Genomic DNA, 23,553 nt, shown 5'->3' on the forward strand with positions numbered 1-23,553 from the left:
AAGACAGGCATCAGGTTTTGGGAAGGGCTACGGCAGGGTGTGCGATCAAGCATTGGGATCTGGGTGTGTTCTGGGCCTGAAAGAAAAAAAAACATTTTTCTGTGATCAGTAATAAAGTCACGCGAATGAATGGGCTTGTCACCTGAATGACTAGCCTAGGAGATTGAGCTAGTGCCTGTCTGTGCCATGTTGTTAGACGTGAGCCATGTGGTTGGCGTAGGAATGATTGGAGAATTTAGGTGGGCAAAATTACAGGCCATTACCTGATTTGACCTTTCTACAAGTGATGTACACAATGGGAACTGCCCCGACTGATGAATTTTAAAGCGTCGTTTTCCATAATCACTGCCGTGTTCTGGGGCGACCATGAGTTGGAGACATGTTGGCGTATTCATGACCTTCTAAGGAAGCGTGTTGTGACATGGCCCGCTCATCCTCGAGATAGGACCAAGACAAAACCGTAAGATAAAGTAACTCAATCGCTAATCCGCCCTCACCAGCAGTGCTGTCCTGTAAATCATCTGTTGTGAAACAACCAAAAAAAAAAAAAAAAGTTGCAAATGAAGTCAATGGGAGTGCCAGAATGCTCTATTATTGTGACTGGGAGTGAAAAGGGAGTCAACGTGCTCTGGTGAGTAGCACACCCAGAAACGAACAGAGCAGTGCGTTACCCACATACCTTAGTGCACACCCACACGAACCACACTGCTCCCCTTCTGTTGAGAGCTAGCAGCTCACAGGGCTAAATGCTGTTAGCCGCGTTGGCTGCTCTTTAATGTCCTCAGTCAGTCATTGTGTAGTAGGGGAATAGGGTTAGCTTCTTTGGTGTTTTCTCCAAATGCTAACAGGTCTTAATGCCTCATGCTTGCACATTCGATTGGATGTTTTAAAGTGGGTTGTTCTGGATACTTGTCAGCTAGCCTGTTTAGCCCCGGAGTGCTTACCATCTGTTATTATAATTTACTTAAATAATTTCCATGCAAGGTGTGGAGTGAGTCCTAATTCTAGCCTGGTCCTGTTCACTTCATGTCATAAAATAAATAGTGAACATTAGATATGCAGAAGAGACATCAGTAAACACCTCCAAAAAAAAAAAAGACGTTTCCCTGGAACGGTGTCTTCATTTGAGTATGGCAGTGGGGGTCGGTTTCAGTAAATGCTGAGGAGGAAACAGACCACACTGTTCTAGCTTCAGTGCAGTGTGACTTTTGCTGGAAAACAAGACAGGCATCAGGTTTTGGGATGGGCTACAGCAGAGTGTGGGACCAGGCATTGGGATCGGGGTGTGTTCTGGGCTTAAGAGGAACAGAACATTTTTATATGGTAAGTAATAAAGTACAGGTCAAGAGAAAGAATTGCATTGTAGCCTAACTCTGTCCCACCAGGGACATCAGCCGCCCTCCATGTCAGGATCATAAATCTGAAGGCACTGCGTCTGAAGAATACCATTCTATGTTTCGTGTTGTTGTCAGGCAGGGTCAGTCTCAAAGGCCTTGTTTGGCCGGGATTCATTTTCTCTGCACCTCATTTATCGATTCATTTACTATTGACTCGCATGGCATTTTTTGTCCAAGCAACACTGAAAATTACTGCGACTGTCTGTTTGTGGGAATCCCGGCTCCTTTTTTAGTAGAACAGGTTTTGCCAAAGAACCCAAAGTGTGGAAATTGGCTCTCCACCTCACATTGTCCTCAGGTGAGCAAGATTATGAAATAAGATACATTCACGACTTGAAGAAGCAGGTAGTCTGATGGTGAAAACGGTGGCTTTGCTATGTGACGCTTTTGATGAGGTTTTTAACTTTTATGTGGCTACTCCCTTAATCTAAATCACTATAATCGAATGCATAAAAATTGTAGGCTGCTTTGGATAAAAACATTAGCATAGAAACAACATTCATGCATTCGCTCCAGAGCCGATACCAATTAGCATGAATCCAGAGTAAATAAAGCAGTCTGATGCCAGCGTACATTTTTTCGGCATAAATTTCACAGTTCAAAATTACATTAACTGGGAAATAAAGCATCACACTAATAGTGTGACTTCACCCACAGCCATGTGGTTAAAAACTAGTGGGATTTTGTGCGCAGTGCTGAAGGCTCAACGAGCGAAACGTTAGCAAGCGAAAGTAGAAAACAATGTGTGGCAGTCAGTGGTATGAGATTTATCGTGTTTCCAAACGGACACGCCAACGTGACCTTTCCAACCAAGATAATTACACAGTGACATTAATAGAATTGAATGGAGTCTTTGCATCAACGCTATGTTTTGCCATTTTGATATATATATTGGAGGTTCCCTCCCATGCATCCGCCGTCCCGACTACAGAATCAGGCAGCCGATTGCTCTTCAATAATTCAAGCACTTCTTTTGGCAAAATCTTATTTTCTCTTATAAGCTGCACAGGCCCATTAAAGTAATCCAGTCCCTAGAGGGGAAGAGAGTCGAAATCTCCTTAATATAGAGGGTCACTTTAAGATACAGTCACGAACAGGCACCCAGAGTGAGATTAAAGTAATGGTTTCAGCATGGGGGGAAATGGTGTGTTTATTTACAGGATAAACATGGGCAGGCAGTGCCCTGCTGTCCAAATAAATATTAAAAATGCACAGCACGGACACGTCTGCAGTCACAACTTTGGAGTTGACAGAGTCTCTGTGGGGTTGCTGGTCGTTGGTGGCAGAGTTGGGTCACCAGTGGAACTGGGCCCTGTCAGAAGATGCAGGGAGGGGTAGACTGATGGGCCGCTTTGCGCCTGGTGTATGTCTCACTCGCCCCACAGAGGCCACCCCCCCCTGCCCACCCCTGCCTCACACGCCGTCACAGGACCAGCAGCTTTCAGCAGAATTCACCCTCAGAGTGCTGAAGCAGGAAATACCTATTTGTTACTCGAGGCTGTTTCTGGGAAGCATGATCTACATCGATGGAAAAAGGACTTGCTGTTATTTCCCAAAAGATGTAGAAATTTTTCTTAGTAACAGGACAGATATTTTTTGGGGGGCGTGGGGTGTGGACAGGATTAAGGGTGGGTTTCATTTTCACTGGGGCGGACGGGTCCCCTGTGTGTAGTCACAGCTGCCGGTGAAATGGGTAGCAGACACTGTGGCGTAGGCCGCGCCGGCCCGGGGGGCAGGGGTGTCACGCGTACTGAGCGCTAGGACTCTCACGTGGGTGCAGCTTCCCACTCGAGATAAGACACTGACGGGTTCTACTAGCATGGTGGGAATCCTGAAGAACGTCTGTCGTCGTTCTTGAAAGACTCCAGGCAAAACTGTGTAATAAAACTATGGATGGAGATGCAGCCGGGTGTAATACAGTGTCTTAAAAGCAGGTGGCTTGTTGAAAACCTCGAGAAAACACAGTAATCTATTAATGAGTAAAGGGAGCAGTGCACAGGAATGGCTATTGGAAAATGACTCTGAATTTCCAGATTGTTAAAAGGATGGCAATCCCTGATAGAGTTGCAGTTGTTTGGTGGGGATTGTTCTGGATGGATGGGGGGTGGGGGCAGGAAGAGGGACTGCAGCGGGGGTGTTCCTCTGCTTCTTCCTGGTGGGGGCCTTGCTGCAGTCTAGTCCAGATGGGGGATGGTTTCCTTGCTGCTGTTTATCTGTTTGTCAGACCGTATCCAAGGTACCGCAAGCAGTGGAGTGTGTGCAGTGAGGGGCCAGTGGAGCATTTACAGAGGGCCCAGAGTTAGCCATACATGTACCTGGCTACACAAAGTGTACACACACTGCACCCAAGTGTACACAGAATACATAGAATTACATACAAGCTCAGTACTCCAAAAAGACACACACAGGAGAGAGGTGTGACTTGGCCGCACTGCCCTCTGCGCACGCATGCACTGCCAGATGTGCCAGGAAATGCACGGACAGACCCAGTGTCCTGACAGCGGCCTGACCTGCAGAGAGCTGCAGTGGAAGGTGGGGAGCTCCAATCTCTGCCAATCTGCACGGCATGTAGCAGCATTGCGGTGTCAATTCTGAGCCTCTACCAAATTCAGCAAACCCACAAGCTCCTGTCGTGGCCCCCCTGTGGCCCCCCTGTGTGCTGTCACCTTTGATTTGGGCCATTGCAGTTGCTTGTGGAGATGCCTTGCAGGAAGGGAGATATGCGGCCTCCGAGCCTCCACCCGGGCCTTACAGTCATCGCTCCATCTTTCGGCCGCTCATCTGACAGAGGGGGCCGCGGTAATGGCAGAAGCTTCCTCACATTCCTGAGAGAGAAACAAACAGGGAGAAACGGGGGGGGGGGGGGGGGCACGCACAGCGAACTGCTGTACAAACAGCATGCAGGCTGCGGAAAAGCCACTGTGGATATGCAGAAATCCCTGTTGACAGGGGCTTTGTTGGGGGGGAGGGGCAGCAGTGCATCACAAATGTGCTGATAAGCCACTATTTGAGATGGGGGAGGGTAACAGCCAACCCCCCACCTCTGCTCCTCAGAAGCTCTGTGCCTTTACACCCCCATGACCCCCCCACCTCGCTCTCAGTACCTCTACACCCCATGTCCCCCCACCTCACTAAGTACCTCTACACCCCATGTCCCCCCACCTCACTAAGTACCTCTACACCCCATGTCCCCCCACCTCACTAAGTACCTCTACACCCCATGTCCCCCCACCTCACTAAGTACCTCTACACCCCATGTCCCCCCACCTCACTAAGTACCTCTACACCCCATGTCCCCCCACCTTGCTCTCATGTGTAAATTAGATCAAATTAAAGTGAATAAAATGTTTTCAAAATTTATTAACTGCTTATTATTGTACTACTCACCTTGAAACATAAATCGTAAAATCAGTGATACTGTTTGACTGATCAAAAGGGGCTAATTTTTTAAATCTCTTGGCTGTCAGGCAGTATCCTAACCCTGAGCATATTTCACTGTCATATTAACTTGTGATTCATCTCCACAGTCCTGTGTTAAAGGTGTTCAGAGCAATAAATAGTTTTGTGTTTGGTGTAGCGTGTTACAGGTGATATCACACCTGATCTCGGGAGTGTAACGTGAGTGAGATGTTACAGTGCCAATGTGAGAAAGTGTCTGGACAGAGCAAGCATAACTGGTGCTGTTGCCCCCCCCGCAGGCAGGGGTGCTGCAGGGGCATGGATAACCTGCGAGATTCAGGGGGGGCCGGCAGCACTTTACAAGGGCCCTTCAATACATAAAATTATAAAATGATATAATGTAAGGGGGTGGGGGACCCCAAGGTGACATTTTGCCAGCGGCCCCGGAATGTGCAGCTGCTCCTCTGCCTGCAGGTGTTGCGGAGAAGGCGTAGGAGCTCGTCCATGAAAATGCAGCTGTAAACGGTCTCTTTGGACTTATTCCTACATAAGTTGCGTAATTAATTATCAACACCCATTAATCAAATGATCCCTCTTCTCCGCACATGGTTGTGTTGCTCAATTAAACAGCTGACCGAGGGTTGATGGGCAACCGGCCTCTGAGGTTAAACGGATTGGTTAAGCGGCGTAATGAGAAACATCGACAGGTTTATTGAAATGGAAAAAGCCGGGGAAACCACCTAAATCTGAGGTGGGGAGGCTGCACTGCGAGAGGGTGGGAGAAATCGCTCTCTTACTTTTGCTTGTACAGACGTGTTTGTATTTTTTCCCGGAAGATGCATACAGATAAATACATAGATACTCATCCATCCTAACACAGGCAGAACAAGGCAGGGAAGAACCTTGGATGGGATGTCAGTGCTTCAAAAAAACACAACAATTTATAGAACATAAAGCAGCAAATGTAGTTTGTGTGGGCAATTAAATGGGAGCAAGGTGTGGACAGAAATGAGTCAGTGTTAATTGATCCGAGGAAGAGTGTGACCATTTGTGGCTGGTCATAGGGGGATCAGAGCAGCGGATCGGTCTGTAGGAGACGCAGACCCAGAGTGCTGATCAGGGTCTCACCGGGTCACGCCATGCAACTGCTCTCCCCAATCACAGGGAACGTATTTAATGTTTCTACTCATTTGCATATCCGATACACTTTATGGCTGGATGGAAGTTAAATGTTTTTGACGCATTTCTAAGTTTGTGCTCCTCTCGTACGGCCTCTCCCAGATTGTTCTCCTTTATGTGTATTTCTTTGCTTTAATTGTCTCTGTGATGGGATGCATGCAGGCCTGAAGTAGAACAATAATTGTACTTTTTTAATTGATGTTTTTTTTTTTAAAGTGCAGCCTGAATCCCATTTTCCTCTCCGGGTTATTTGCCATGATTAATAACTCGGTAAACGAAATGGTTGCTCGACTATGATACTGGGTCTATATTCTTATGAGCGCTGCATAAAAAACAAATTGCAATTACCTTTTATATAGGCTCTACCACTATTGCTGAGAATGGCAGGAAGAGAAAGACTGAATGTTCATTAAATAATACAAATTAATCACTGATTTTTTTGTAACAAAAGTAATGGCCAGTCTTATTTATATTTTCTGTCATCCTTGGTAGTCAACAGCAAGAGGTGTAATTACCAATTAGACAGAGCATACATGTGTTTTTATGAAGCACCATTGTGTATTACAGTTTATACATACAATCTTGCTGTGCTATTATTAGTCCAATTAACAACACTCAGCTTTAAAGCAATAGGTGGCTTCAAAGCACATGGTGGTTGGCATTATTGTATTTCTGTTAATCACTACCTAGTTGAAGCAAAAGGTAGGCAGTAAAGTATCCAATGGGAAGTGCGTTAAACCAGTTTATGAATGACAATCCCTGACAATCCTACCTGCTGCAGGCTTCAAAGCTTTCTTTTCCTGTTTGTTGTAGATCGCGCCCCCCTTTCCGGAGCGCAGTTCTTGTAGCCCTTTCATTAAAACTGAGCTCCAGGCCAGGTAGGCAGATGGATGGGAAGTCAGAGAACTGTGTTTCAAATATTTGCAATGATATTTTAATTAAATCTGGCTGACGTGTGCCCGCAGTCGTGGGGTGCGATCTCACATCCTGGTGTTGGGAGTCAAGAGGGCGTGGAAACCGTGATGGGCGGTGGATGATCTTTAAACGAACCCCTCACATGCCTCGTGCTTGACCTTCCTCAGATTCTGGGTCGAAGCGTAAAAGGGGCTGTGCTGCTTCGGACTGCTGAGACAAAGGTGTGCAGTTCTAGAGTCAACAGTAACAGTGCCTGAGGAAACCTCACAAACGTACGCCTTCTTAGTTCAGCGCAAATAAAGATGGGTGGTGAAACTTGACACTTGACCACATACACTCCTCTGCCCGAGGTTGCAACATGTGGCTACAGTTTTATGTTTATTATCACTATTATTATTTCTGGGTTTAGAACCCTTGGACATTATTTCTTTTAACTTAAAGTGGAAAGTACAAAATACCAAACTGTCTTTTAAATGCATTATTTTTCCTAAATGTAGTTTTTTAAACCCCTAATGTCAGATTTTCTGTGTCGACTTTGAGAAAGGAGAGGTGCGGGGGTCTTCTGCCCTAAGAGATGGAGTCAGATGACCGTCATTCTTGCCATTGATTTGTTCGTCCGCTCCTCATTCTTCGTGCCCCTGTGTGTCATTGTGTCCTGGTTTATGTTTGGACGGTAATCCCAGACCAAAGCCCCTGTACGCTGGACCTTATTGATTGAGTTCTTAACCTTATTGACGTTTTCATAAAATTACAAAAGTATTTAACTTAGCAATAAAAGTAACTTTAGTGTGTTTCTCACGTGCAGTACAATTAGCAGTTGAAGGTTCCTTCGGCTCACTTAAAAGCTGTCCTTGCACTCCCAGGGGACTGTTTGGTGTAGCTGAGTGCCAAACATATAGCAGTTTCAGTGAGGCCACCCATCAACAGGCGTTTAACAGCAATGTAGTAACATAGGCAAGAAACACACAATTGAGACTAAAATTGGGAAATAAGATGAAGAATAATATTTTTAACAAATTCAGTTTTATGAGTCCTGAATGTGGGGTGGCATGGGGGTACAGTGGTTAGCACTGTTGCCTCACACCTCTGGGACCCGGGTTTGAGTCTCCGCCTGGGTCACACGTGTGTGGAGTTTGCATGTTCTCCCCATGTCGTCGTGGGGTTTCCTCCGGGTACTCCGGTTTCCCCCCACAGTCCAAAAACATGCTGAGGCTAATTGGAGTTACTAAATTGCCCGTAGGTGTGCATGTGTGAGTGAATGGTGTGTGAGTGTGCCCTGCGATGGGCTGGCCCCCCATCCTGGGTTATTCCCTGCCTCGTGCCCATTGCTTCCAGGATAGGCTCCGGACCTTAAAGCACTTAAAGGGTGAAGCTACCCATTTCGTCACTGTGCGACTTTGTTTACTATGCCTAATCTTATGATACTCTTGTTAGTTTTCTTAAAGGGGCCCTATACTCATTTTCACTGTTTATAGTTCTATTTTTGGAATGTGCTAGAATAGATTTACATGCTTCAGTGTTCCAAAAACACATTATTTTACTCAGAATGAATAGAGATGTACAGTATATCTTTAACTTTGTCTGATCTCTTGCCTGATTGGTCAGCTGACCCAACACGTTCCACCCCTGTCTTGCAGTTTACAGACAGATCCTTGCTATTAGGTGACCAATAAGGATTCCGTTGCTCGGTGACCTCACCATGTGTCTAATGTAAGGGCTGGAATTGCAATGAGGCATTTCATGCAGATTAGAGGTTTAGTTTACATGCAAATAAAGCTATATAACACACAAAAGAAAAGTGAAAATCCAGAAAAGGATAAGAAGGCCCCTGTAATACTCCTTATAAATCCCATTTTTGCTATTCTAATCCTGACTCTGATGCCCTCAGTCTCCTGCTGGTAGGTTCCCCTGGGCCTGTTGGCCATGCATTGGCCATGAGCACAGGTAGACTTTGGGGTGGTTGGTTGGTAACCATGTAGGCCCATTCTTTCCAGTGGTAAATGTCTCATCCTAGTTGCCTTTGCATATAGACAGATTTTGGGCATTAAACTGGCCACTATTCCTGCAAATAACATAACCTGAATGCAACCAGCTGTTTCTTAGAAATATACGCTGCCATTATTGTCTATAGTGAAACATGGTCTGTAAATGTAGTTTATGTACAGTGTATAATATTTAAAAAAAAAACGAATCTGTGACAAACGGTAAAACACTTTAGCTAATACCATATTATCCACTTTCCACTGAAGCGAACAGTGGTATTGCTTTAGCACAAACTCTGGGAGACGTTGTGCTGAATATTTCAAACCAGCATATACACAAAATTATATCCCCCAAATCAGATGAAATTGCCTTCACTCTGTTCAAATAATTCTTATTCTTTAAACATTAAAAATACTCTCTTTATAACAGTTGTTGCCCCATTGTTTTCCAGGAACTAATATTCAATTGCAACTATTGGTAATATTCAACTAATTGCCAATTGCAGTTCATTAACCTGTATTTTAGCATGGAATTAAATTGCATTGATCAGGTAGTATTGGCATAGAGGAGCTGAAATTATACCTCCAGTGCTGTGGGTCATTCATATTCTGCATGTTTCAGAAGTAAGACTGCTTTCCTTAAGTAGCTGGTTAGTGTGTGGTCTCTTCTGTTCCACAAGTACAATATGGCATTTCTCAGCAATACATATAATAGGAGACACTGACGTCACAGTGCACCTCTAGGGCTCATAAATGTCCTTTCTTTTAAAATATGTTCTTATTCTCTAAGCACCTCCCAGACTCTGCCCGTACTCAACTTTCCAGCTATGCTGAATCGGGACTGGAAAATGTTTTTATTTTCCTCTCTGAGGAATGATGTCTGTGGGCTGTAGAGACCACCTTTGAGAGGAGCTTCTCTAGATCTGGCCAGCTGAACATTCAGGTCACGAGAGCAGCGAAAGTCAGGAGTCAGCGAATTACTGAAAGTAAACGCCTGGTGTAATAAGATGGCCAGGCAGCTGGGGCACTCTGCACTGAGCAGCATAATCCTTTCCAGATGAGTGGCAGCTTATAACGAATCACGTCCCATTTTTAATAGATTAAAGGGCACTTGCCAGTTTTGCACAGGCCTTGTGATATGTGGAATTAGCACCTTTTAGGACACGGATATAAAAATCTGCAGAAAGTTGCTTAAAATTGAGGGATATAAGGAATTTTAGAATTATTAATCCATGCATCCACCCATTCACCTTCTAACTGCTTATCCTAGTCAGAGTTGTGGGCCAAATACAATTATGCTTCACATAATCAGACATTTGAAAATGTTTCATGTGTGTGTCACCATCTATTTGCAATATTACAAATTTCCTGGTCTGTGCTTGGTAAAAATTGTACATTTTAAGTTGTAAATCCTTTAAATCCTTAAAATGTTTTCGAGTTAAATATAACTAAGACATACTTTGAGTTAAAAAATAACTAAGAAATACTGCTTCCAAACAAAACGTCCAAGACAGACATACAATCAGAGACAGTTAATTGCGGTGATCCATAGGTCTTATATTTTGCGGGCAGCCGTGTTGCCCTCTGCCTGCCTTCAAACAATGAATTCTGAGATCTACAGTCCTGCACATCCTGTAGGCGGTGTCCCGGAAAGCCATAGGAAGTAGTCTGTATAACGGTAACGGGCGGTTTCCTGTGCGGTTTCTTTTTAACCAAAACCAAAATCATGCCGATAAGCTTGTGGTTTAGTTTTCTGTTAAAGAATCATAGTGTTGGCTCCAGCTGATAATTTATACCTTATTAAACATAATCCATTTTTCATTACTGTGTAAGAAATGTAATTGTGCGTTCTGTTAATAATGCAGGAAATGATAATTGCATATCACTGTTTAGAAAAGTTTCGGTAATGAAGAAATTAAACATTAAAAAATCTACTTTAAGGGACTTTTCTTTCTACAGCAAAGTACGGTTTAAGTATTACTGAACTGATTTTGCATTTGGAAGCGTATTTAATTTTATGTTTCACTGCACGTCACAAGTAACTTGTGAATTGTAACTGTTCATAAGCAGGCAAGCATGCTTATATTTTACATAAACTATACTAAACTGTGATTGTCTAAACAGTATTAACAGTGTATTGTATTGAGGAATAATTCCTAAACTTTCCTTTAAATGAAATTAAGTAGTTGTTAACAGCCCTTGTATTGTTACTGAATATTAAAACATACCATGAAATCATAACATTTTTGCCCCGTATTAAGGATATCGCAAAAATAAGGGCAGGGGGGAAACACGCTGCGTCCCATTCCTTGAAGCATGCAGCTCTACTCCCATCACCAGCGACCAGGTTAGGCTAGGAGTCAGGTTTTGGTACTTTCCTCCTCCGTTACGTGCACCCCCCTCCAGCACGCAATGGACTGTCCCAGTCAGACATGTCACGGCTGTTGCTTGGAGAGAGGAGAAGCGAGAAGCAGGGAGAAGCCTTCCCGACCTGCTGTGTCCGATTCGGTCGCTTCCGAGGTGGTACATCGCTTTTTTATCATACTTTTTTTTAAACCATCATTATTGCAGGAAAGCACATTCCTACGGAAACTGTGAGAGGACTAGGTCGACTATTCCGGCCGGAATTTTCCCAGGAAAAATAGACCACACACATTACTATCGATACTTGTTAGCCTTATTGCAAAGTAAGTAGCTAGTTAGCGTACGGAGGTAGCCGCTTGGCTGTATGATGAACTTTGGACTGTTGCAGATATAAATTTGTTGACATGTCGTTCGGGCTCCTGAGGGAATAAAGGCGCACTGCCCGGCGCGGCAGCAGCTGGGCGAGGGACCGAGCGAGCCGGAGGATATCCGTAATTTTGGTTAGAGTGGTTATTTACATCGCCGACGTGAAAACTTGCTCTACCCGGAGAGAAAGGGCTCAAAATGTCTGCCAGAAGCGCTACGAACAAGGTAGGGTACAAATGGATGAGCGAAGTGTCCCAAAAGGAGAGAAGAGAAGCCGCGAAGGGGCGCGTTGGTGGTGCGGTGAGGCCGAGCTGCATGGGTACCGGGGGAGCCGCGGAGGGAGGGGGCGGCTGCCTGCGCTCACTGCTCGTTCCCTCTTACTTTCTGTTGCTGTTCCTTAACCGTGCTATTCGGTGTAAATGCCACCGTCATACTTTCCCCTCAGTACTCAAAGGTGCCGCCAGGTACACATGCGGACACATTATCCAACCGATTTCCCCGGTACCCCCCTCCCTCCCCGAATCGCGACAAATTTCAGTTTAGTAATAATATGATCAAACATGCACCTGCTCGCTGTCGGCCTATAATAAGTAAAGCGGTTCACTTCAGCTACTCTCCCAGTAAGAAGGGTGGCAGAGGACCTGTTGGCGCTTTGCCGGGCCGATGCAAACTCGGGCTTTTTGGTTCCTGTCCGTGGGTGCATGAGGCGGACGTGTCTGCTTTTCACGCATTAACTATTCATACCGTGAACTACGCCCGGCTTTCAGGACTGCCCTGTGTGTTTTAACGCTAAGAAAGCGTTATCTTGTGGTTTTAACATCTTAGTTAACATTCACTTTGTGGCGCATGCTGAGAGATTTAGGTCCTGGACCCTTAAGATAATTTATGATTTGTCTCTTCTGTCGCTATTTGATACATTGAAGGCAGTCTAACCTAGCCGGATAAGTTTCAGCCTTTGTATTGTTGCTGCAATATGATGTGAGATACCCATCAATACTGTCAGCAGTGTTTTCGCCTCCATGGGTCTGGAAAGTGATAACCTTATCTTAGTGGTACATCGGTTTGCTTTTTGTATGGATATGTAAGATATGAATCACCAACGGCGTGAAAGACAGGTTTGTTTGTCTGTATAGTTTTCCTGAAACTTCTCTCGCTCTCTCTGCGGTTTATGGGCGTAGCGATCTGCTGGTCTTTCATACATGCGGCAGTAGTGTGTTCCTGGATCGGTCTTCTGACAGTGAAGTATTTGTAATTTAAATTCAGAGAATGAAGATGGACAAGTCGGGTGAGTTTCGCCAGTTGAGACGAAACCATTTCGGGTGACGTAATCCTCTGGTATGTTATCTTACTGTCATACTATTGTTACTCCGAAACTAAGAAAAGTTACCTTTTAAATATTAAGTATTCAGTAAATAGGGACTGGCAAACTTAATGCGGTTGTGTACACAGTTAAAGAGGGTGCTGTTTGATTTAAGTTCTTAATAGTCACCGTTCTCAGAGGAAAGCGATTGTGAGTCGCAAATGCTTTCACTTGGAGGTCGTATGTTTTCCGTCATTTCTTGAAAGGTCGCTTGACTTTGAGAACTTGGGCTTTAAATATTGTCTTACCTCCGTTCTCTATCTTGAGAAATTCCTTACATATCATTGCCTATTAGCATATGCCTTTTCTGCCCGGTAATAGGTAATGGATTTAATACAAAGCAGACACCACATCACCTGAAACCTAAAAGTCTGGCTTTCTGACCTTGTGTATCTCCACTGTCTTTCTGGGTGACATCTCTAGTGAAGTGTTTCCGTGAACAAATTGCACGTCTTGTTGTAATGTGTGTAACTATGTAATCCCATGTCTTTTTTTTTCGTTCATCATTGCATATGATAAGAATTCCCCTGAAAGCAAAAAATATCATATTACTCTCTCCATTCACTACAGCGCAGTTATTCATGGATCATTCATGGATTATTTTTTATTTTTTAACCTTGAAAACAATTTAAAGTAATTTTTGCCTTGTGGTTCTATAAGCTGGCCTAATATCTTTTCCGTCCATACAGTGCTACACACAATTCAGTTTTTGGGGTAAGGACCTTCATAATGTGAAACGATACAAAGTCGTCACGCCGGGCCACCTGTGACACATTCAGCCATATAAATTTTTGGACTTTGTGACTTTACTGGCCTGTAGGAAGTTCCCTGGTTACACTGCTTGTTCCCTCTTGTTGCTTGTGTGTTTGACAAAAGCATTGGTTGAATATCCACATGGTTTCTTCTGAAAGTGCAGTAGTTTGTAACTAGTAAACTTACAGTGGATTTCTGAGGATGAAAAGTAGTTGTCATATAGCAATGGGAGCTTAGACCTGTTTGGGGATTGCAGTCTGCTTATTGACGGGACTTGCTGTGGGGCAGCCTAATGCCCTTGACCTCTGTCTCTGATAAAAGATCAGAATGTCTTCAGTCGTGGGCTAGACTGCTGTGATGTGAATTTTGGGACTTATTTAGCTTTTCCACTCAGCTCCAAAACATATTAAAATGATCCTTGTATTGGTCGCTGTTTTTTTTTTTTTTTTAAATAAGCTGATGGTGCCACGAGAGACTGCACTGTTACACCCTCGGAAAACATGCATTGGTATAAAAAGGGAAGAATCCGCGAATTGATTTGATAAAATCTTGATGTGAGTTTGATACTCCGGAGGGTTATATGATTCCAGCCAGTTGCGATTCCCTGTGTTGCTGGGTCGCAGTTTTGTTTTCTCTCTTCCAGGGGAAAAGGTGTGTCTCATATTTGTTGCGGTAACAGAATTGGGTGTCCCGCTTCATTCAGTAAGAAATACACAATCTTGGGAGAGAGCTGTATGCTGAGGCTGATTTTGTGAGCATTTCAGAATATGTGTGAAAGCCATTAATCCTGCGGATACAGCCTACATAAAAATGAAGACATTCAAAGCCGCTATATTTAAGCCCCATTGTCACCCCCTCTACCCTCTGCTTGCTGTGCTGCATGGAACACAGGAAAAATAAATTGGTTTCTCAGCACTGGGTCTAAAAATAGCTGGCAAGCTTTTTATTTACAAGCAAAGTGGAGGGAAAGAGAGCTGAAAGAGGGCTTATCGTGTGGTGTTTTCCACTGGCCATTTACTCAATGTTAAATATCAGCAGTCCCCTTGGGAACGTTAGAGTATCGTGTTTACTCATCAAAGACTGACGGAGACCATATCTCTAGTTCAGTTTACTGATGAACTAAGCAAATCAGAAGCAGCTACAGGAAATGTGGTGACCCGCCCCCCCCACCCCCAGGCCACTTATGGGAGAGAGGCATACAGGGGACTGTTTTTTTTACTTTTCTGTTCAGGCAGTATATTTTAATCAGGAGTTTGTGCCGTAGCCAGAACTGTTTTGTTGAATGTCCTTGTCTGCAAACTTTTATACTCTTAAGTATTACACATGGAACAAATGGAAAAGGTCTACTTCCCTGCTGTCTGTCATTGTTCCTTCCAGTACAGAAAACTACCAGCTGCATATGTGTAGCATTAAAAACTGATTGGTACAAGCACGGGGAATTTTTCCAGTTTCTGCTGCTTTATGTTGTTTACATTCTAAAGTGTTTTTTTCCGCTCTTGTGTAGAGGAGTGTCCTCAGGGGGACCTTCCCCTGACCCCCGGCTCCACCCTCTTTATTTTTTTTTTGTGAAGGGAACAAACTTTTTTTTAGAAAAAGAAACCCTGCATATATCAGTATCTCCCTGGATTGAGCAGTTCTTTGAAGGATATTTGTAACAGCAGTATTCTAACCAGTACCTGCGGGCTGAAGTGTTATTTTAGTTGCACGTGTATGTCTGTGTAAGTTTACTGAAATCAACAAGCGTGAAATTAACAGCAGTTCAGTCTTGGCTTCTGTGTCGGAGCCAACAGATTGTACACCCTGAAATGGGTCAAGAAGATGAAATGCAAATTTTGGTCTATTGCTTTGCAGTACGCCTGTTTCACGGTAACAGAATCCTGCTCAAAAGTTCCGAGGTTACAAATAAAAGCTTTCTAGGTTAAGATTTCAGAATTTCATTGCAGCAGATGTTGATTTCTCTCCCGGTTGCAAAGAAGTGGTTTGTCCAGCAGTTAGTAATTAGTTTGTAGTGTCATGGTGTCATTCTTAAATGATGGACACAGTGAGGGAAAGGCAGCATGAAAGATCGTTTTTGACTCGTTTCAGAGAGGATTGTTGGTCTCTTTCATTTACCCACCTGATTGCCATTATTCCAGCACCACGCCAGCAGCACTGTAACATGAAAATGCAGGGGTGTAGGGTTTTTATCTTTTATTTTTGTCGTATAAGCCTTCAGCAGCACTGATAGTGTTTGTGTGTTTAGTTTGTGGGGATTATCTTCTTTTTCTTTTTTTAAAGCTCCCTGTGGAACTGAAGCAACTGTAAGAATTGACCTCCGTTGTAGGGGTAGGTGGATAGAGATGAGCAGGATGGGACAGTGGGAAAAGATTGACGTAGAGGATCCCGTTATCCTGTTGTTTAAAGCACATGACTGTCTGAGAAGTTGGGCACCTCTCATTCAGTGCCAATCATTATGTAATACCCGTGTGTTTGGGGTTTTCTGCAGTTCGTGCTATCCTTTTAGTTTTAGTTTTGTTTCTCTGCAAAAGGTTTGGAATGCGATACAGATTGTAATTCTTTTGCTCTCCATCTTCCTCATCATAGTGTTGTCACCTACTGAAATGGAGGTGAAACTACAACTTTTTGGTTATTTAATGCTTTTTACTCTTTAGCTGGGGTGAGTGTTTCGGGCCGGGGTCTATTTCAATATCAAGCTTTCTCTCTTCTGAAAAGCAGGACTCTTTACTGGATAAAACCAGTCCAAGGTATGAGTAGATTTCAGTCTTTGAACACTGCAAGACGGTGGCCCCGTAGTCTTAGTGTAATGTTTTAGTAACAGCTCAAGTTCTGGGATGCAAACTTGAATTATGGTTGTCTGGTATTAATAAACTATGCAGCTTATAATGGTTGTATCAGTCGATGCAGTCTATATTGGTTGTCCAGTTTCTTTAGAGAATAATGCAAGGAAAAGCTGGGTTTAGTCTTTGTTTTGTTTTTGTTTACCTTTTTTATTTTGTGAAACTGTCACAGAACTAACTGAGTAACGTCCCTCTTCTCCATGTGGGCTTGCCTGCCACCTCAGGCTGGAAGTGCTGAAACTTTGGGGTGTCTTTTTATTTCTCGGTGCGAAGGCTGAACCATGTCATGTCATGAACTCCTTCCTCGGCTTTTGAAATACTGACATAGGGGTCCAAGCAGCATAGCTCCTGCGTCCCTATTGCTTTAATAATTATTTTGATGGCATTTCCCTACCCTGAAGAGGAGTTTAGGGGCACACAGTTTTGCTAGATGCTTATTTTATCTCTTGTGGAGCCAAACTGAGGTACCAGTTGAGCCTGTGTGTTTATTTACGTTTTACATTTACATTTACAGTATTTGGCAGACGCCCTTAGCCAGAGCGACTTACATAAGTGCTTTAAGACGCTGCGATGAATTTTCCCGATACTAGGTCAATAAGGACCCAAGCTATGAATACCATCTATCCAAACACTGTTGAGAAAGTGCAACAGTTTTTTTTTTTTTTTTTTGTTTTTTTTTTTTGTACACATACACACACACACACGGAAAAGAGCTGAGTAAAAATACAGAGTACTACTTCAGGTATTTCTGAAAAAGGAAAGTATTTAAATGCCTGTAGATCATGTCTTGGGCCCTTAAGGCCAGTACCTGAGATCCTGCGGGAGGTCAGTAGTTTTTTTTTAGTTTCCCATTTGTTTTTGCTTGAATTTCCTTCTTGAATCCACCAGGAAATCGGTTTCATGCTGATGCATTGTGGGTGCAAGCAAGGCGGGGGTAATTTAAAGGGGAACAGAAAAGAGGGTCCGGGTGCCGAGACTGAAGCAGTGGTCTACTTGGCGCTGGCAGGCAGGGGGTGTTCAGCAGCTCTGGGTCAGCCGGGTGGCAGCTGTGCTGCAGATGCTGTGCTGGCCTTTGCGTCGCCCTTCACTCCGGCTCGCCTTTCGTATCCCCTCTGCGCCTCTCATGGGGTAGCTGGGCATTGAGACTGGTACTTCACTAGGGCTCAGCATTGTTGCAGTGGGAGGCGTTTAAAGCCCAAGGAAGGAATGCAAGCCAAAAGACTTGCACATTCACTTAATTGCTCCAAAGAGAAGGAAATTTATTAGGCCATCTGTGTAGGTTGAAACATTAGCTCTGAGACCATAATTTCAAGTTCAGAATGAGTAAATTATGTAATCTCACTGCTGATTGCTGAGGTGATCTGATGATTATAGGGTGACTATAGAGTAATTTACACAGAAGTGTGCTTTTACATGCCTAACGGCACACAGTACATCACCAGCTACAACAGTGAAGATGACCTTTTGCACAGATTTTTCGACGAGCTGCCTTTAGCGAAATTGAAAGTAACGTTCTGTTCAAGTATGCTGTCCTCATTGCCGCTTTTCAAAGGTAGGAGCTGGGCCACACTGATTGGCTGACAGGCCTTCAGCCTTTGTGTGATTGGCCAGGTCTGCCCCCTAACCCCATGGTGCTTAGTGGCTGATAGTGCAGTCTGCATACCAACCTCATGATGAAAGTCTGTGAGGTGAAACGTGGAGAAATGAGCAGCCCGTTTGGCGCCCCTGTCTCTGAACCCCACTGCCCCCTCCCCACACTTCTCTGCCCAGCACTAATACTGTCCAGCAGCAGCTATTAACTTGTGGTGAAACGTAGGAATGTTGAGGATCATTGTAAAGGCTTCAGGAATGTGGGGGGGGGGGGGGTTTGACTGCCAAAGCAAATAAAATGATTTGTGCTTACCGTACAACTTCTTTTGAGTATCCTGGAATAGTGACCATTTATTCCTTAAGAATAATTGAAGAGGCAGAAAAACTGGAATACCATGCTGTTGCTACTATAAATAGTAACTGGACATAAAGAGGCTGGTCATATTTCAGGTTAGTATTTATAGCAAACATTTTAAGGTGTTTGTATATGTTTCCTTCTTATCCCTTTTCATTAAAATCTCTCATTATGAAAAGTGTTTGCTTCCATGCCACATCTGTTTTGATGGGGGGGGTCTTTGTTTTTTTTTTTACTCTATGCAAAGGAGTCACAGATATAGTCCCATGGGGGGCATTTCCTCCTGTTGGTCATTTTATATGTTTAATTTATGAAATGAGGAGGAAAACCCTTCTGTAATTTGGTGAGAGAATGGTAAATGCTACATAGTACCTGTGTTAACCAGCTACATAGTAACACACAGTTGGGCTTAGAATCAAGCCTGGCATCCATGTAACCATGTATGAACACGGTCTTGCATATCATTCCTGGTCATGTAATAGGTCTTAAACAGGGACTGGATTGTCATGTTTTGTGAATTGCAGAATGGCACCACTCTTGACCCGTGAAAGACTTCAATGGTCTTTTGTTAAGAACTTTTGCAAGTCCCTCCTGTTCCTGGTATAATCTTTACTGTGCAATATGACCTGAAACATGACAAACCAACAATTAACTGGCAGTCAGCAGGACCTGGTACTTACTGTGGTCGTTAGTTTGCTTTGTTTCACCTCCCAGGAATGTTGGTTAAATGTTGCTACTTATCTGGAAAGGAGTAGTTTGAGCAAAATTATCGTTTTCAGTCATTACGTCCTCTAGGGATTGTATTCCCTCTGCTTAGCTCTTCATTCTCGGTTGTATTCTTGTTAACTCCTGAAGTGGAGGCCGCAGTCTTCTGACTGTAGGTTTATCTGCCAGTGATGGCACCTCAGCCCTGGCCTTTGTGCTGGGGAACCAGGGTGCCGGACTGTTCCGTTGAATCAACATCCACAACAATGACAACAAAGGTGGATTTCATTGCGGACTTTTCCTTGTGATGAAGTTAAGCCTGTTTTTATCTCTTCCTCTCGCTGCTGAAGTATGTGTAAACACAAGGATCTTGCTTCCTCTGTAAGCATCCAGTTACCCACAACCCCCATAGGCTCAGCCACCACTGCAGATCTAGATACTCCCAGTTTTTCCTGATAATCCTGATTACTGCTTCTTTGAGAATGTGTGTGGTTCTCTCTCATACCCTGGATCCATGTTTGCCTTCATGCAGTGTTAAAGGTTCAGGGCAGGAACTTTGCATGGCGGTGGCGTTATTTGCATGTTTTGAAAAATGAGTTTTACCTTTAGCATTACCATGTTTTGAGGCGGCTCTTTTGCAGCTCTTTACATTGCTGCTGTGTATTGACTGCATGATTACAGGAACAAACTTTAATTAGTAAATAGGCCAGAACATTTCATTGGTTCTCCAGTTTGTTCTGTGACAGCAGTGAAACTCGTGCTTTAATGCATGAATGTGTGTTTTTGCCTGGGTGTTGAGACATGCTGGCATCCACGTTGGTAGTAGTTGGTAATTCATGAAATCTGTGAATACCTCAGGCTGCCCTACAACGTGACCATTGTGGCCACGCAGTGAGAAGCGTTCGGGAATTCCTTTAAGTGGGCAGGGCTCTCTTGAGTAGGCTATGAGGCAGACATGCTATGTGAAAGGCCCGCCTTTGTTGGAGGCAGTCGGCAGGCTGTGTTTGTGCTGTTGCTGGGCCCTTGGTAAGGGCTTGGATTGGGCCTGCAGCACACATACATTGCCAGCCTGAGACCACTACTCAATACACCCTTTGTTTCCAAATGTCAGGGGTGGGGCCCTTCTTCATGCATGTTTTTAAATCCCTCCAAAGAGCTCTGATGTTGACATTATAAAGGGGTCACTTTTGGAGTGCCTTAATTTTCTGCTTAGTCCATTTTTGTTTTCTTTGCACTGTAACTATATTTAATATACACTCTTTTATGGATCCTTTCCTCTGAGTAAATTGAAGTGGAAACAAACAGTATATAGCAAATGGGTCACATCGGGTGTGCTTCCCTCCATTAAAGCTACAACTGACACAGGCATACCTCTCATTACAGAACTTAGCTGTACTGCCAATGAGGGAAGCACTTCTGCGTAACAATTCCTGTGTGCGTGTTTGTAATATAATGTGGTGATTAATATGGTTTTTCATACTCCACTGCATTCTTGGCATACTCCATGGACACCGCAATAGCACCCAGATCTTGGTGGAGTAGCACCCTTTCCTGGCCGCCTGTCCCGGGCTCCGTTTTATCCCTCCCTAAGTGCCAGTGAAGCCTGGCCTTTGCCAAAGTGTGACTGCTTATCAGAACATTCCTGGTATGTTTGCAGTTCTACACTTTGCCTGATCACTCCCTGCCTTCTGATTGGCTCTGCAGATTGGAACCGTGTGTAGTTCTTGCTGATTGGTCTTGCTCTTGATTGACGGATCTGCCCACAGTCAGATTCCCTCAGCCTGGCAGTCACCTTTGAATGACCCTGTTGCTGGAGGCTCCACACTTCTCAATAATATGACGTTGAAATGGATATTAAGTTGGAGAATATAATTTTTTTTGTGGTGTGTCCCTAGAGGTTTGTGGTCAAGAATCGGTTTAGCTGAATAACCAGGTCTTTATCCAGCCCCTTTGAAGGTTGGTTTTCATGTTTTTGAGTAAATGATTTCCTAATAGATTGACTTGTTGCCAATCTACGCTACCTGCATTGTGATTGGACTAAAGAACTGACCAATGAACAGTCCTTTTTGGAACATACTGATCCAAGATATCTTTTTGAACTGTGCAATATTGTTAGGATTAGCTTTCCTCATTGCAACAGTATTGCTCACGCTTTCCTGTTCTTGTGTACTTTGAAGCTTGAATTTCCAGAAGTTAAAGTAGTTTATTTTAGTTTAGTTTTTTGCTTTTCAGGGTAATTAGCTTTTGGCTGTGTGTCTAAACTATCTTTTCTTATTGTGGAGATAAAATATTAAAGGTATGATAAGAAATAAGAGAAGCTATTGATCTCAGGGGGAAATTCTTGTGCGTACAGCAGTAAGGTATGTAACGTGCAGACAAACATTCTTATTTTGTTCTGTTCTAATTGTGTTCTCTGTGAAAATCCCTGGCTAGTTATTAAATCATTCAGCTTTTAGGTGCAGGAGAACAAAGGGTTAGACAAAGTATGCGTGCCAGTCATGAAATACAATACTGGCATTACTTCACAAACATTAGCATAGAGAGTGACCCTCCGTCGTAACCTTTGAACCCAGAGAGCAACTCGATTGATCTTATTTACCACAGCCAGATTGTCAAGATAAAAGCTTGAAATCAACAGCTTTGACTTTGCCTTTTGATTTAATTTTGCCTGGTAAAAAATAAATGAATAAATACCTGGCTGATTCTTGGCTCCTGTAGCTCAAAAAGTAGAGCGTTGCGCCAATAATGCAAAGATCATAGGTTCAAATCCCAGGGAGCACACACGGAATTGTAACCCTTCTTTCGACTATTAATAAGTTTGGGTTAACCCATTAGATAAGTTAATATGAATGTAAACGATTTTGAATGTGCCAGAAAGTTTGAGTTTTTGGTCTGCCTTTTTTTGTGCCAGAAATTTCCAGTTCCAGAATGAATCCAATTTAAATTCAAACCTGCTGCTATTTAAATGGTAAGGTAGTCATTATTAGTGGTGCACCGATGTGGAAATTTTGGCTAATACCGATTCTTGATACTGATAACTGGGTCACCTCTGAGTTCCACGAATCTGTTGTGAAATTCATGTCATTGGTAGTACACACATTCATGGCATCTTAAGTAGTATCAATGACATTCTTTAAACATGAGACTGTAGCGAGGTTCGAAGTGGTGAATGAGCTCATCAGCCAAGCACTCCATTTTTTCAGTGGTTGTCTTTAGCTCTGATGCTGCTGACTTTGAATATTGACTAAATATCAGCTGACAATATCGACCAAGATTTGATGTATCAGACCGTTGCCAACATTTTGATCTTTAATGAAAATCAGCCAATACTGATATGATAACCCATTTATATTGTACACCTCTCATCATATGTTACTAATAATTTCTTGGCACTTGCATATCTTTTTACAAATCTATTTTTCTGATTCTGAACTGGAAACTGGTCAATGTTCCTGCTTAGTCTGAATATAAAAATTTTTATACTTTAAAATATTTGTGTTTGCATGTAGGAGAGGAAAATCGTCGCAGTACTCGTGGTAAATTGCACTTGCAGGATAACTTCCTGAAACACAATGTACTTTCTGCTGGAGCTTGTGGCTGGTGGTGGATATTTCATTAAGTGTGTCTAATCCAGCCATGTTGCTGTCCTCCCCTGTGGTGTTTGAGGTTCAGTGCATGCTGAGCTCCTTCCCTAGGGGCGGCACATCGCTGCACTTCTTGTAGTCGCACTGTAGCTGAGGACAGGCTGCCTCCTGTGTTTCTCTGGGTAAATCCAGATGACTTTGCTGGTAGGCTTGCTGGATGGCCTGTCCAGGTCACTGGCCACTGCAGACTCTCTTCGTGTGGAAATCATGGCTTTTTCTTTAAGGGCCGGCCTGAGGTACTTGCATTTTGTATTTCATTTTTTGTAATTTTTTTGTAGTGGGAGGCAGTCATATGATACCTAAAGGAAACTGGTTCCTGCTTGATGGATCACATTTGCAGCTTCTCATTTGGGGAAATTCTGGTTACAGGAACAATGAGAAGTTTGGATTAAATGAAGAAAGCATGTTAAGCTGTAAATTCCTCCTGCGTTTATGGACGACACTTAAGAAGGCATATTTATTGTGTTTGGTGCATTGATAAAATGTTTTGGAACAGTAAATTATTGTGCAGTTTTAGTTTTTAAAATATATAGTCATGCCTTATCTGTTCTGAGATTGCGAAGTGATGCAGTTATGTGCAGAAATATTTTCTCCTTTACAAGGAAAATGTATATCAATATGGATTTTTTTTTTTGTGATTCAGTGATCATTATGTTTTTATATATGAAATTGTGTATACAGGCAGTGACTATTGATAAATGAGAAAT

At 43.3% G+C, this 23,553-nt stretch overlaps 1 protein-coding gene across 12 annotated transcripts in view; it reads left to right on the top strand.

Moving 5' to 3' along the window:
* Positions 1 to 23,553, top strand: part of LOC125704289 (tight junction protein ZO-1-like) — an 87,695-nt gene that overhangs the window by 27,728 nt on the left and 36,414 nt on the right. The window contains exon 1 of one of the 12 annotated variants that reach the window (XM_048969725.1): positions 11,260 to 11,392. The exons of 8 other annotated variants lie outside the window; for them this stretch is intronic. In XM_048969725.1, the coding sequence (XP_048825682.1) occupies positions 11,285 to 11,392 (108 nt within the window). In that variant the 5' untranslated portion in view covers positions 11,260 to 11,284. Of the gene's footprint in view, positions 1 to 11,259; positions 11,828 to 12,918; positions 12,938 to 23,553 lie in introns of those variants that run through there. 3 more of the 12 variants (XM_048969726.1, XM_048969730.1, XM_048969731.1) reach the window with 3 other exon arrangements.

Source organism: Brienomyrus brachyistius, chromosome 11 (genome assembly GCF_023856365.1).
Source record: "Brienomyrus brachyistius isolate T26 chromosome 11, BBRACH_0.4, whole genome shotgun sequence".
NCBI classification, from domain to species: Eukaryota; Metazoa; Chordata; class Actinopteri; order Osteoglossiformes; family Mormyridae; genus Brienomyrus; species Brienomyrus brachyistius.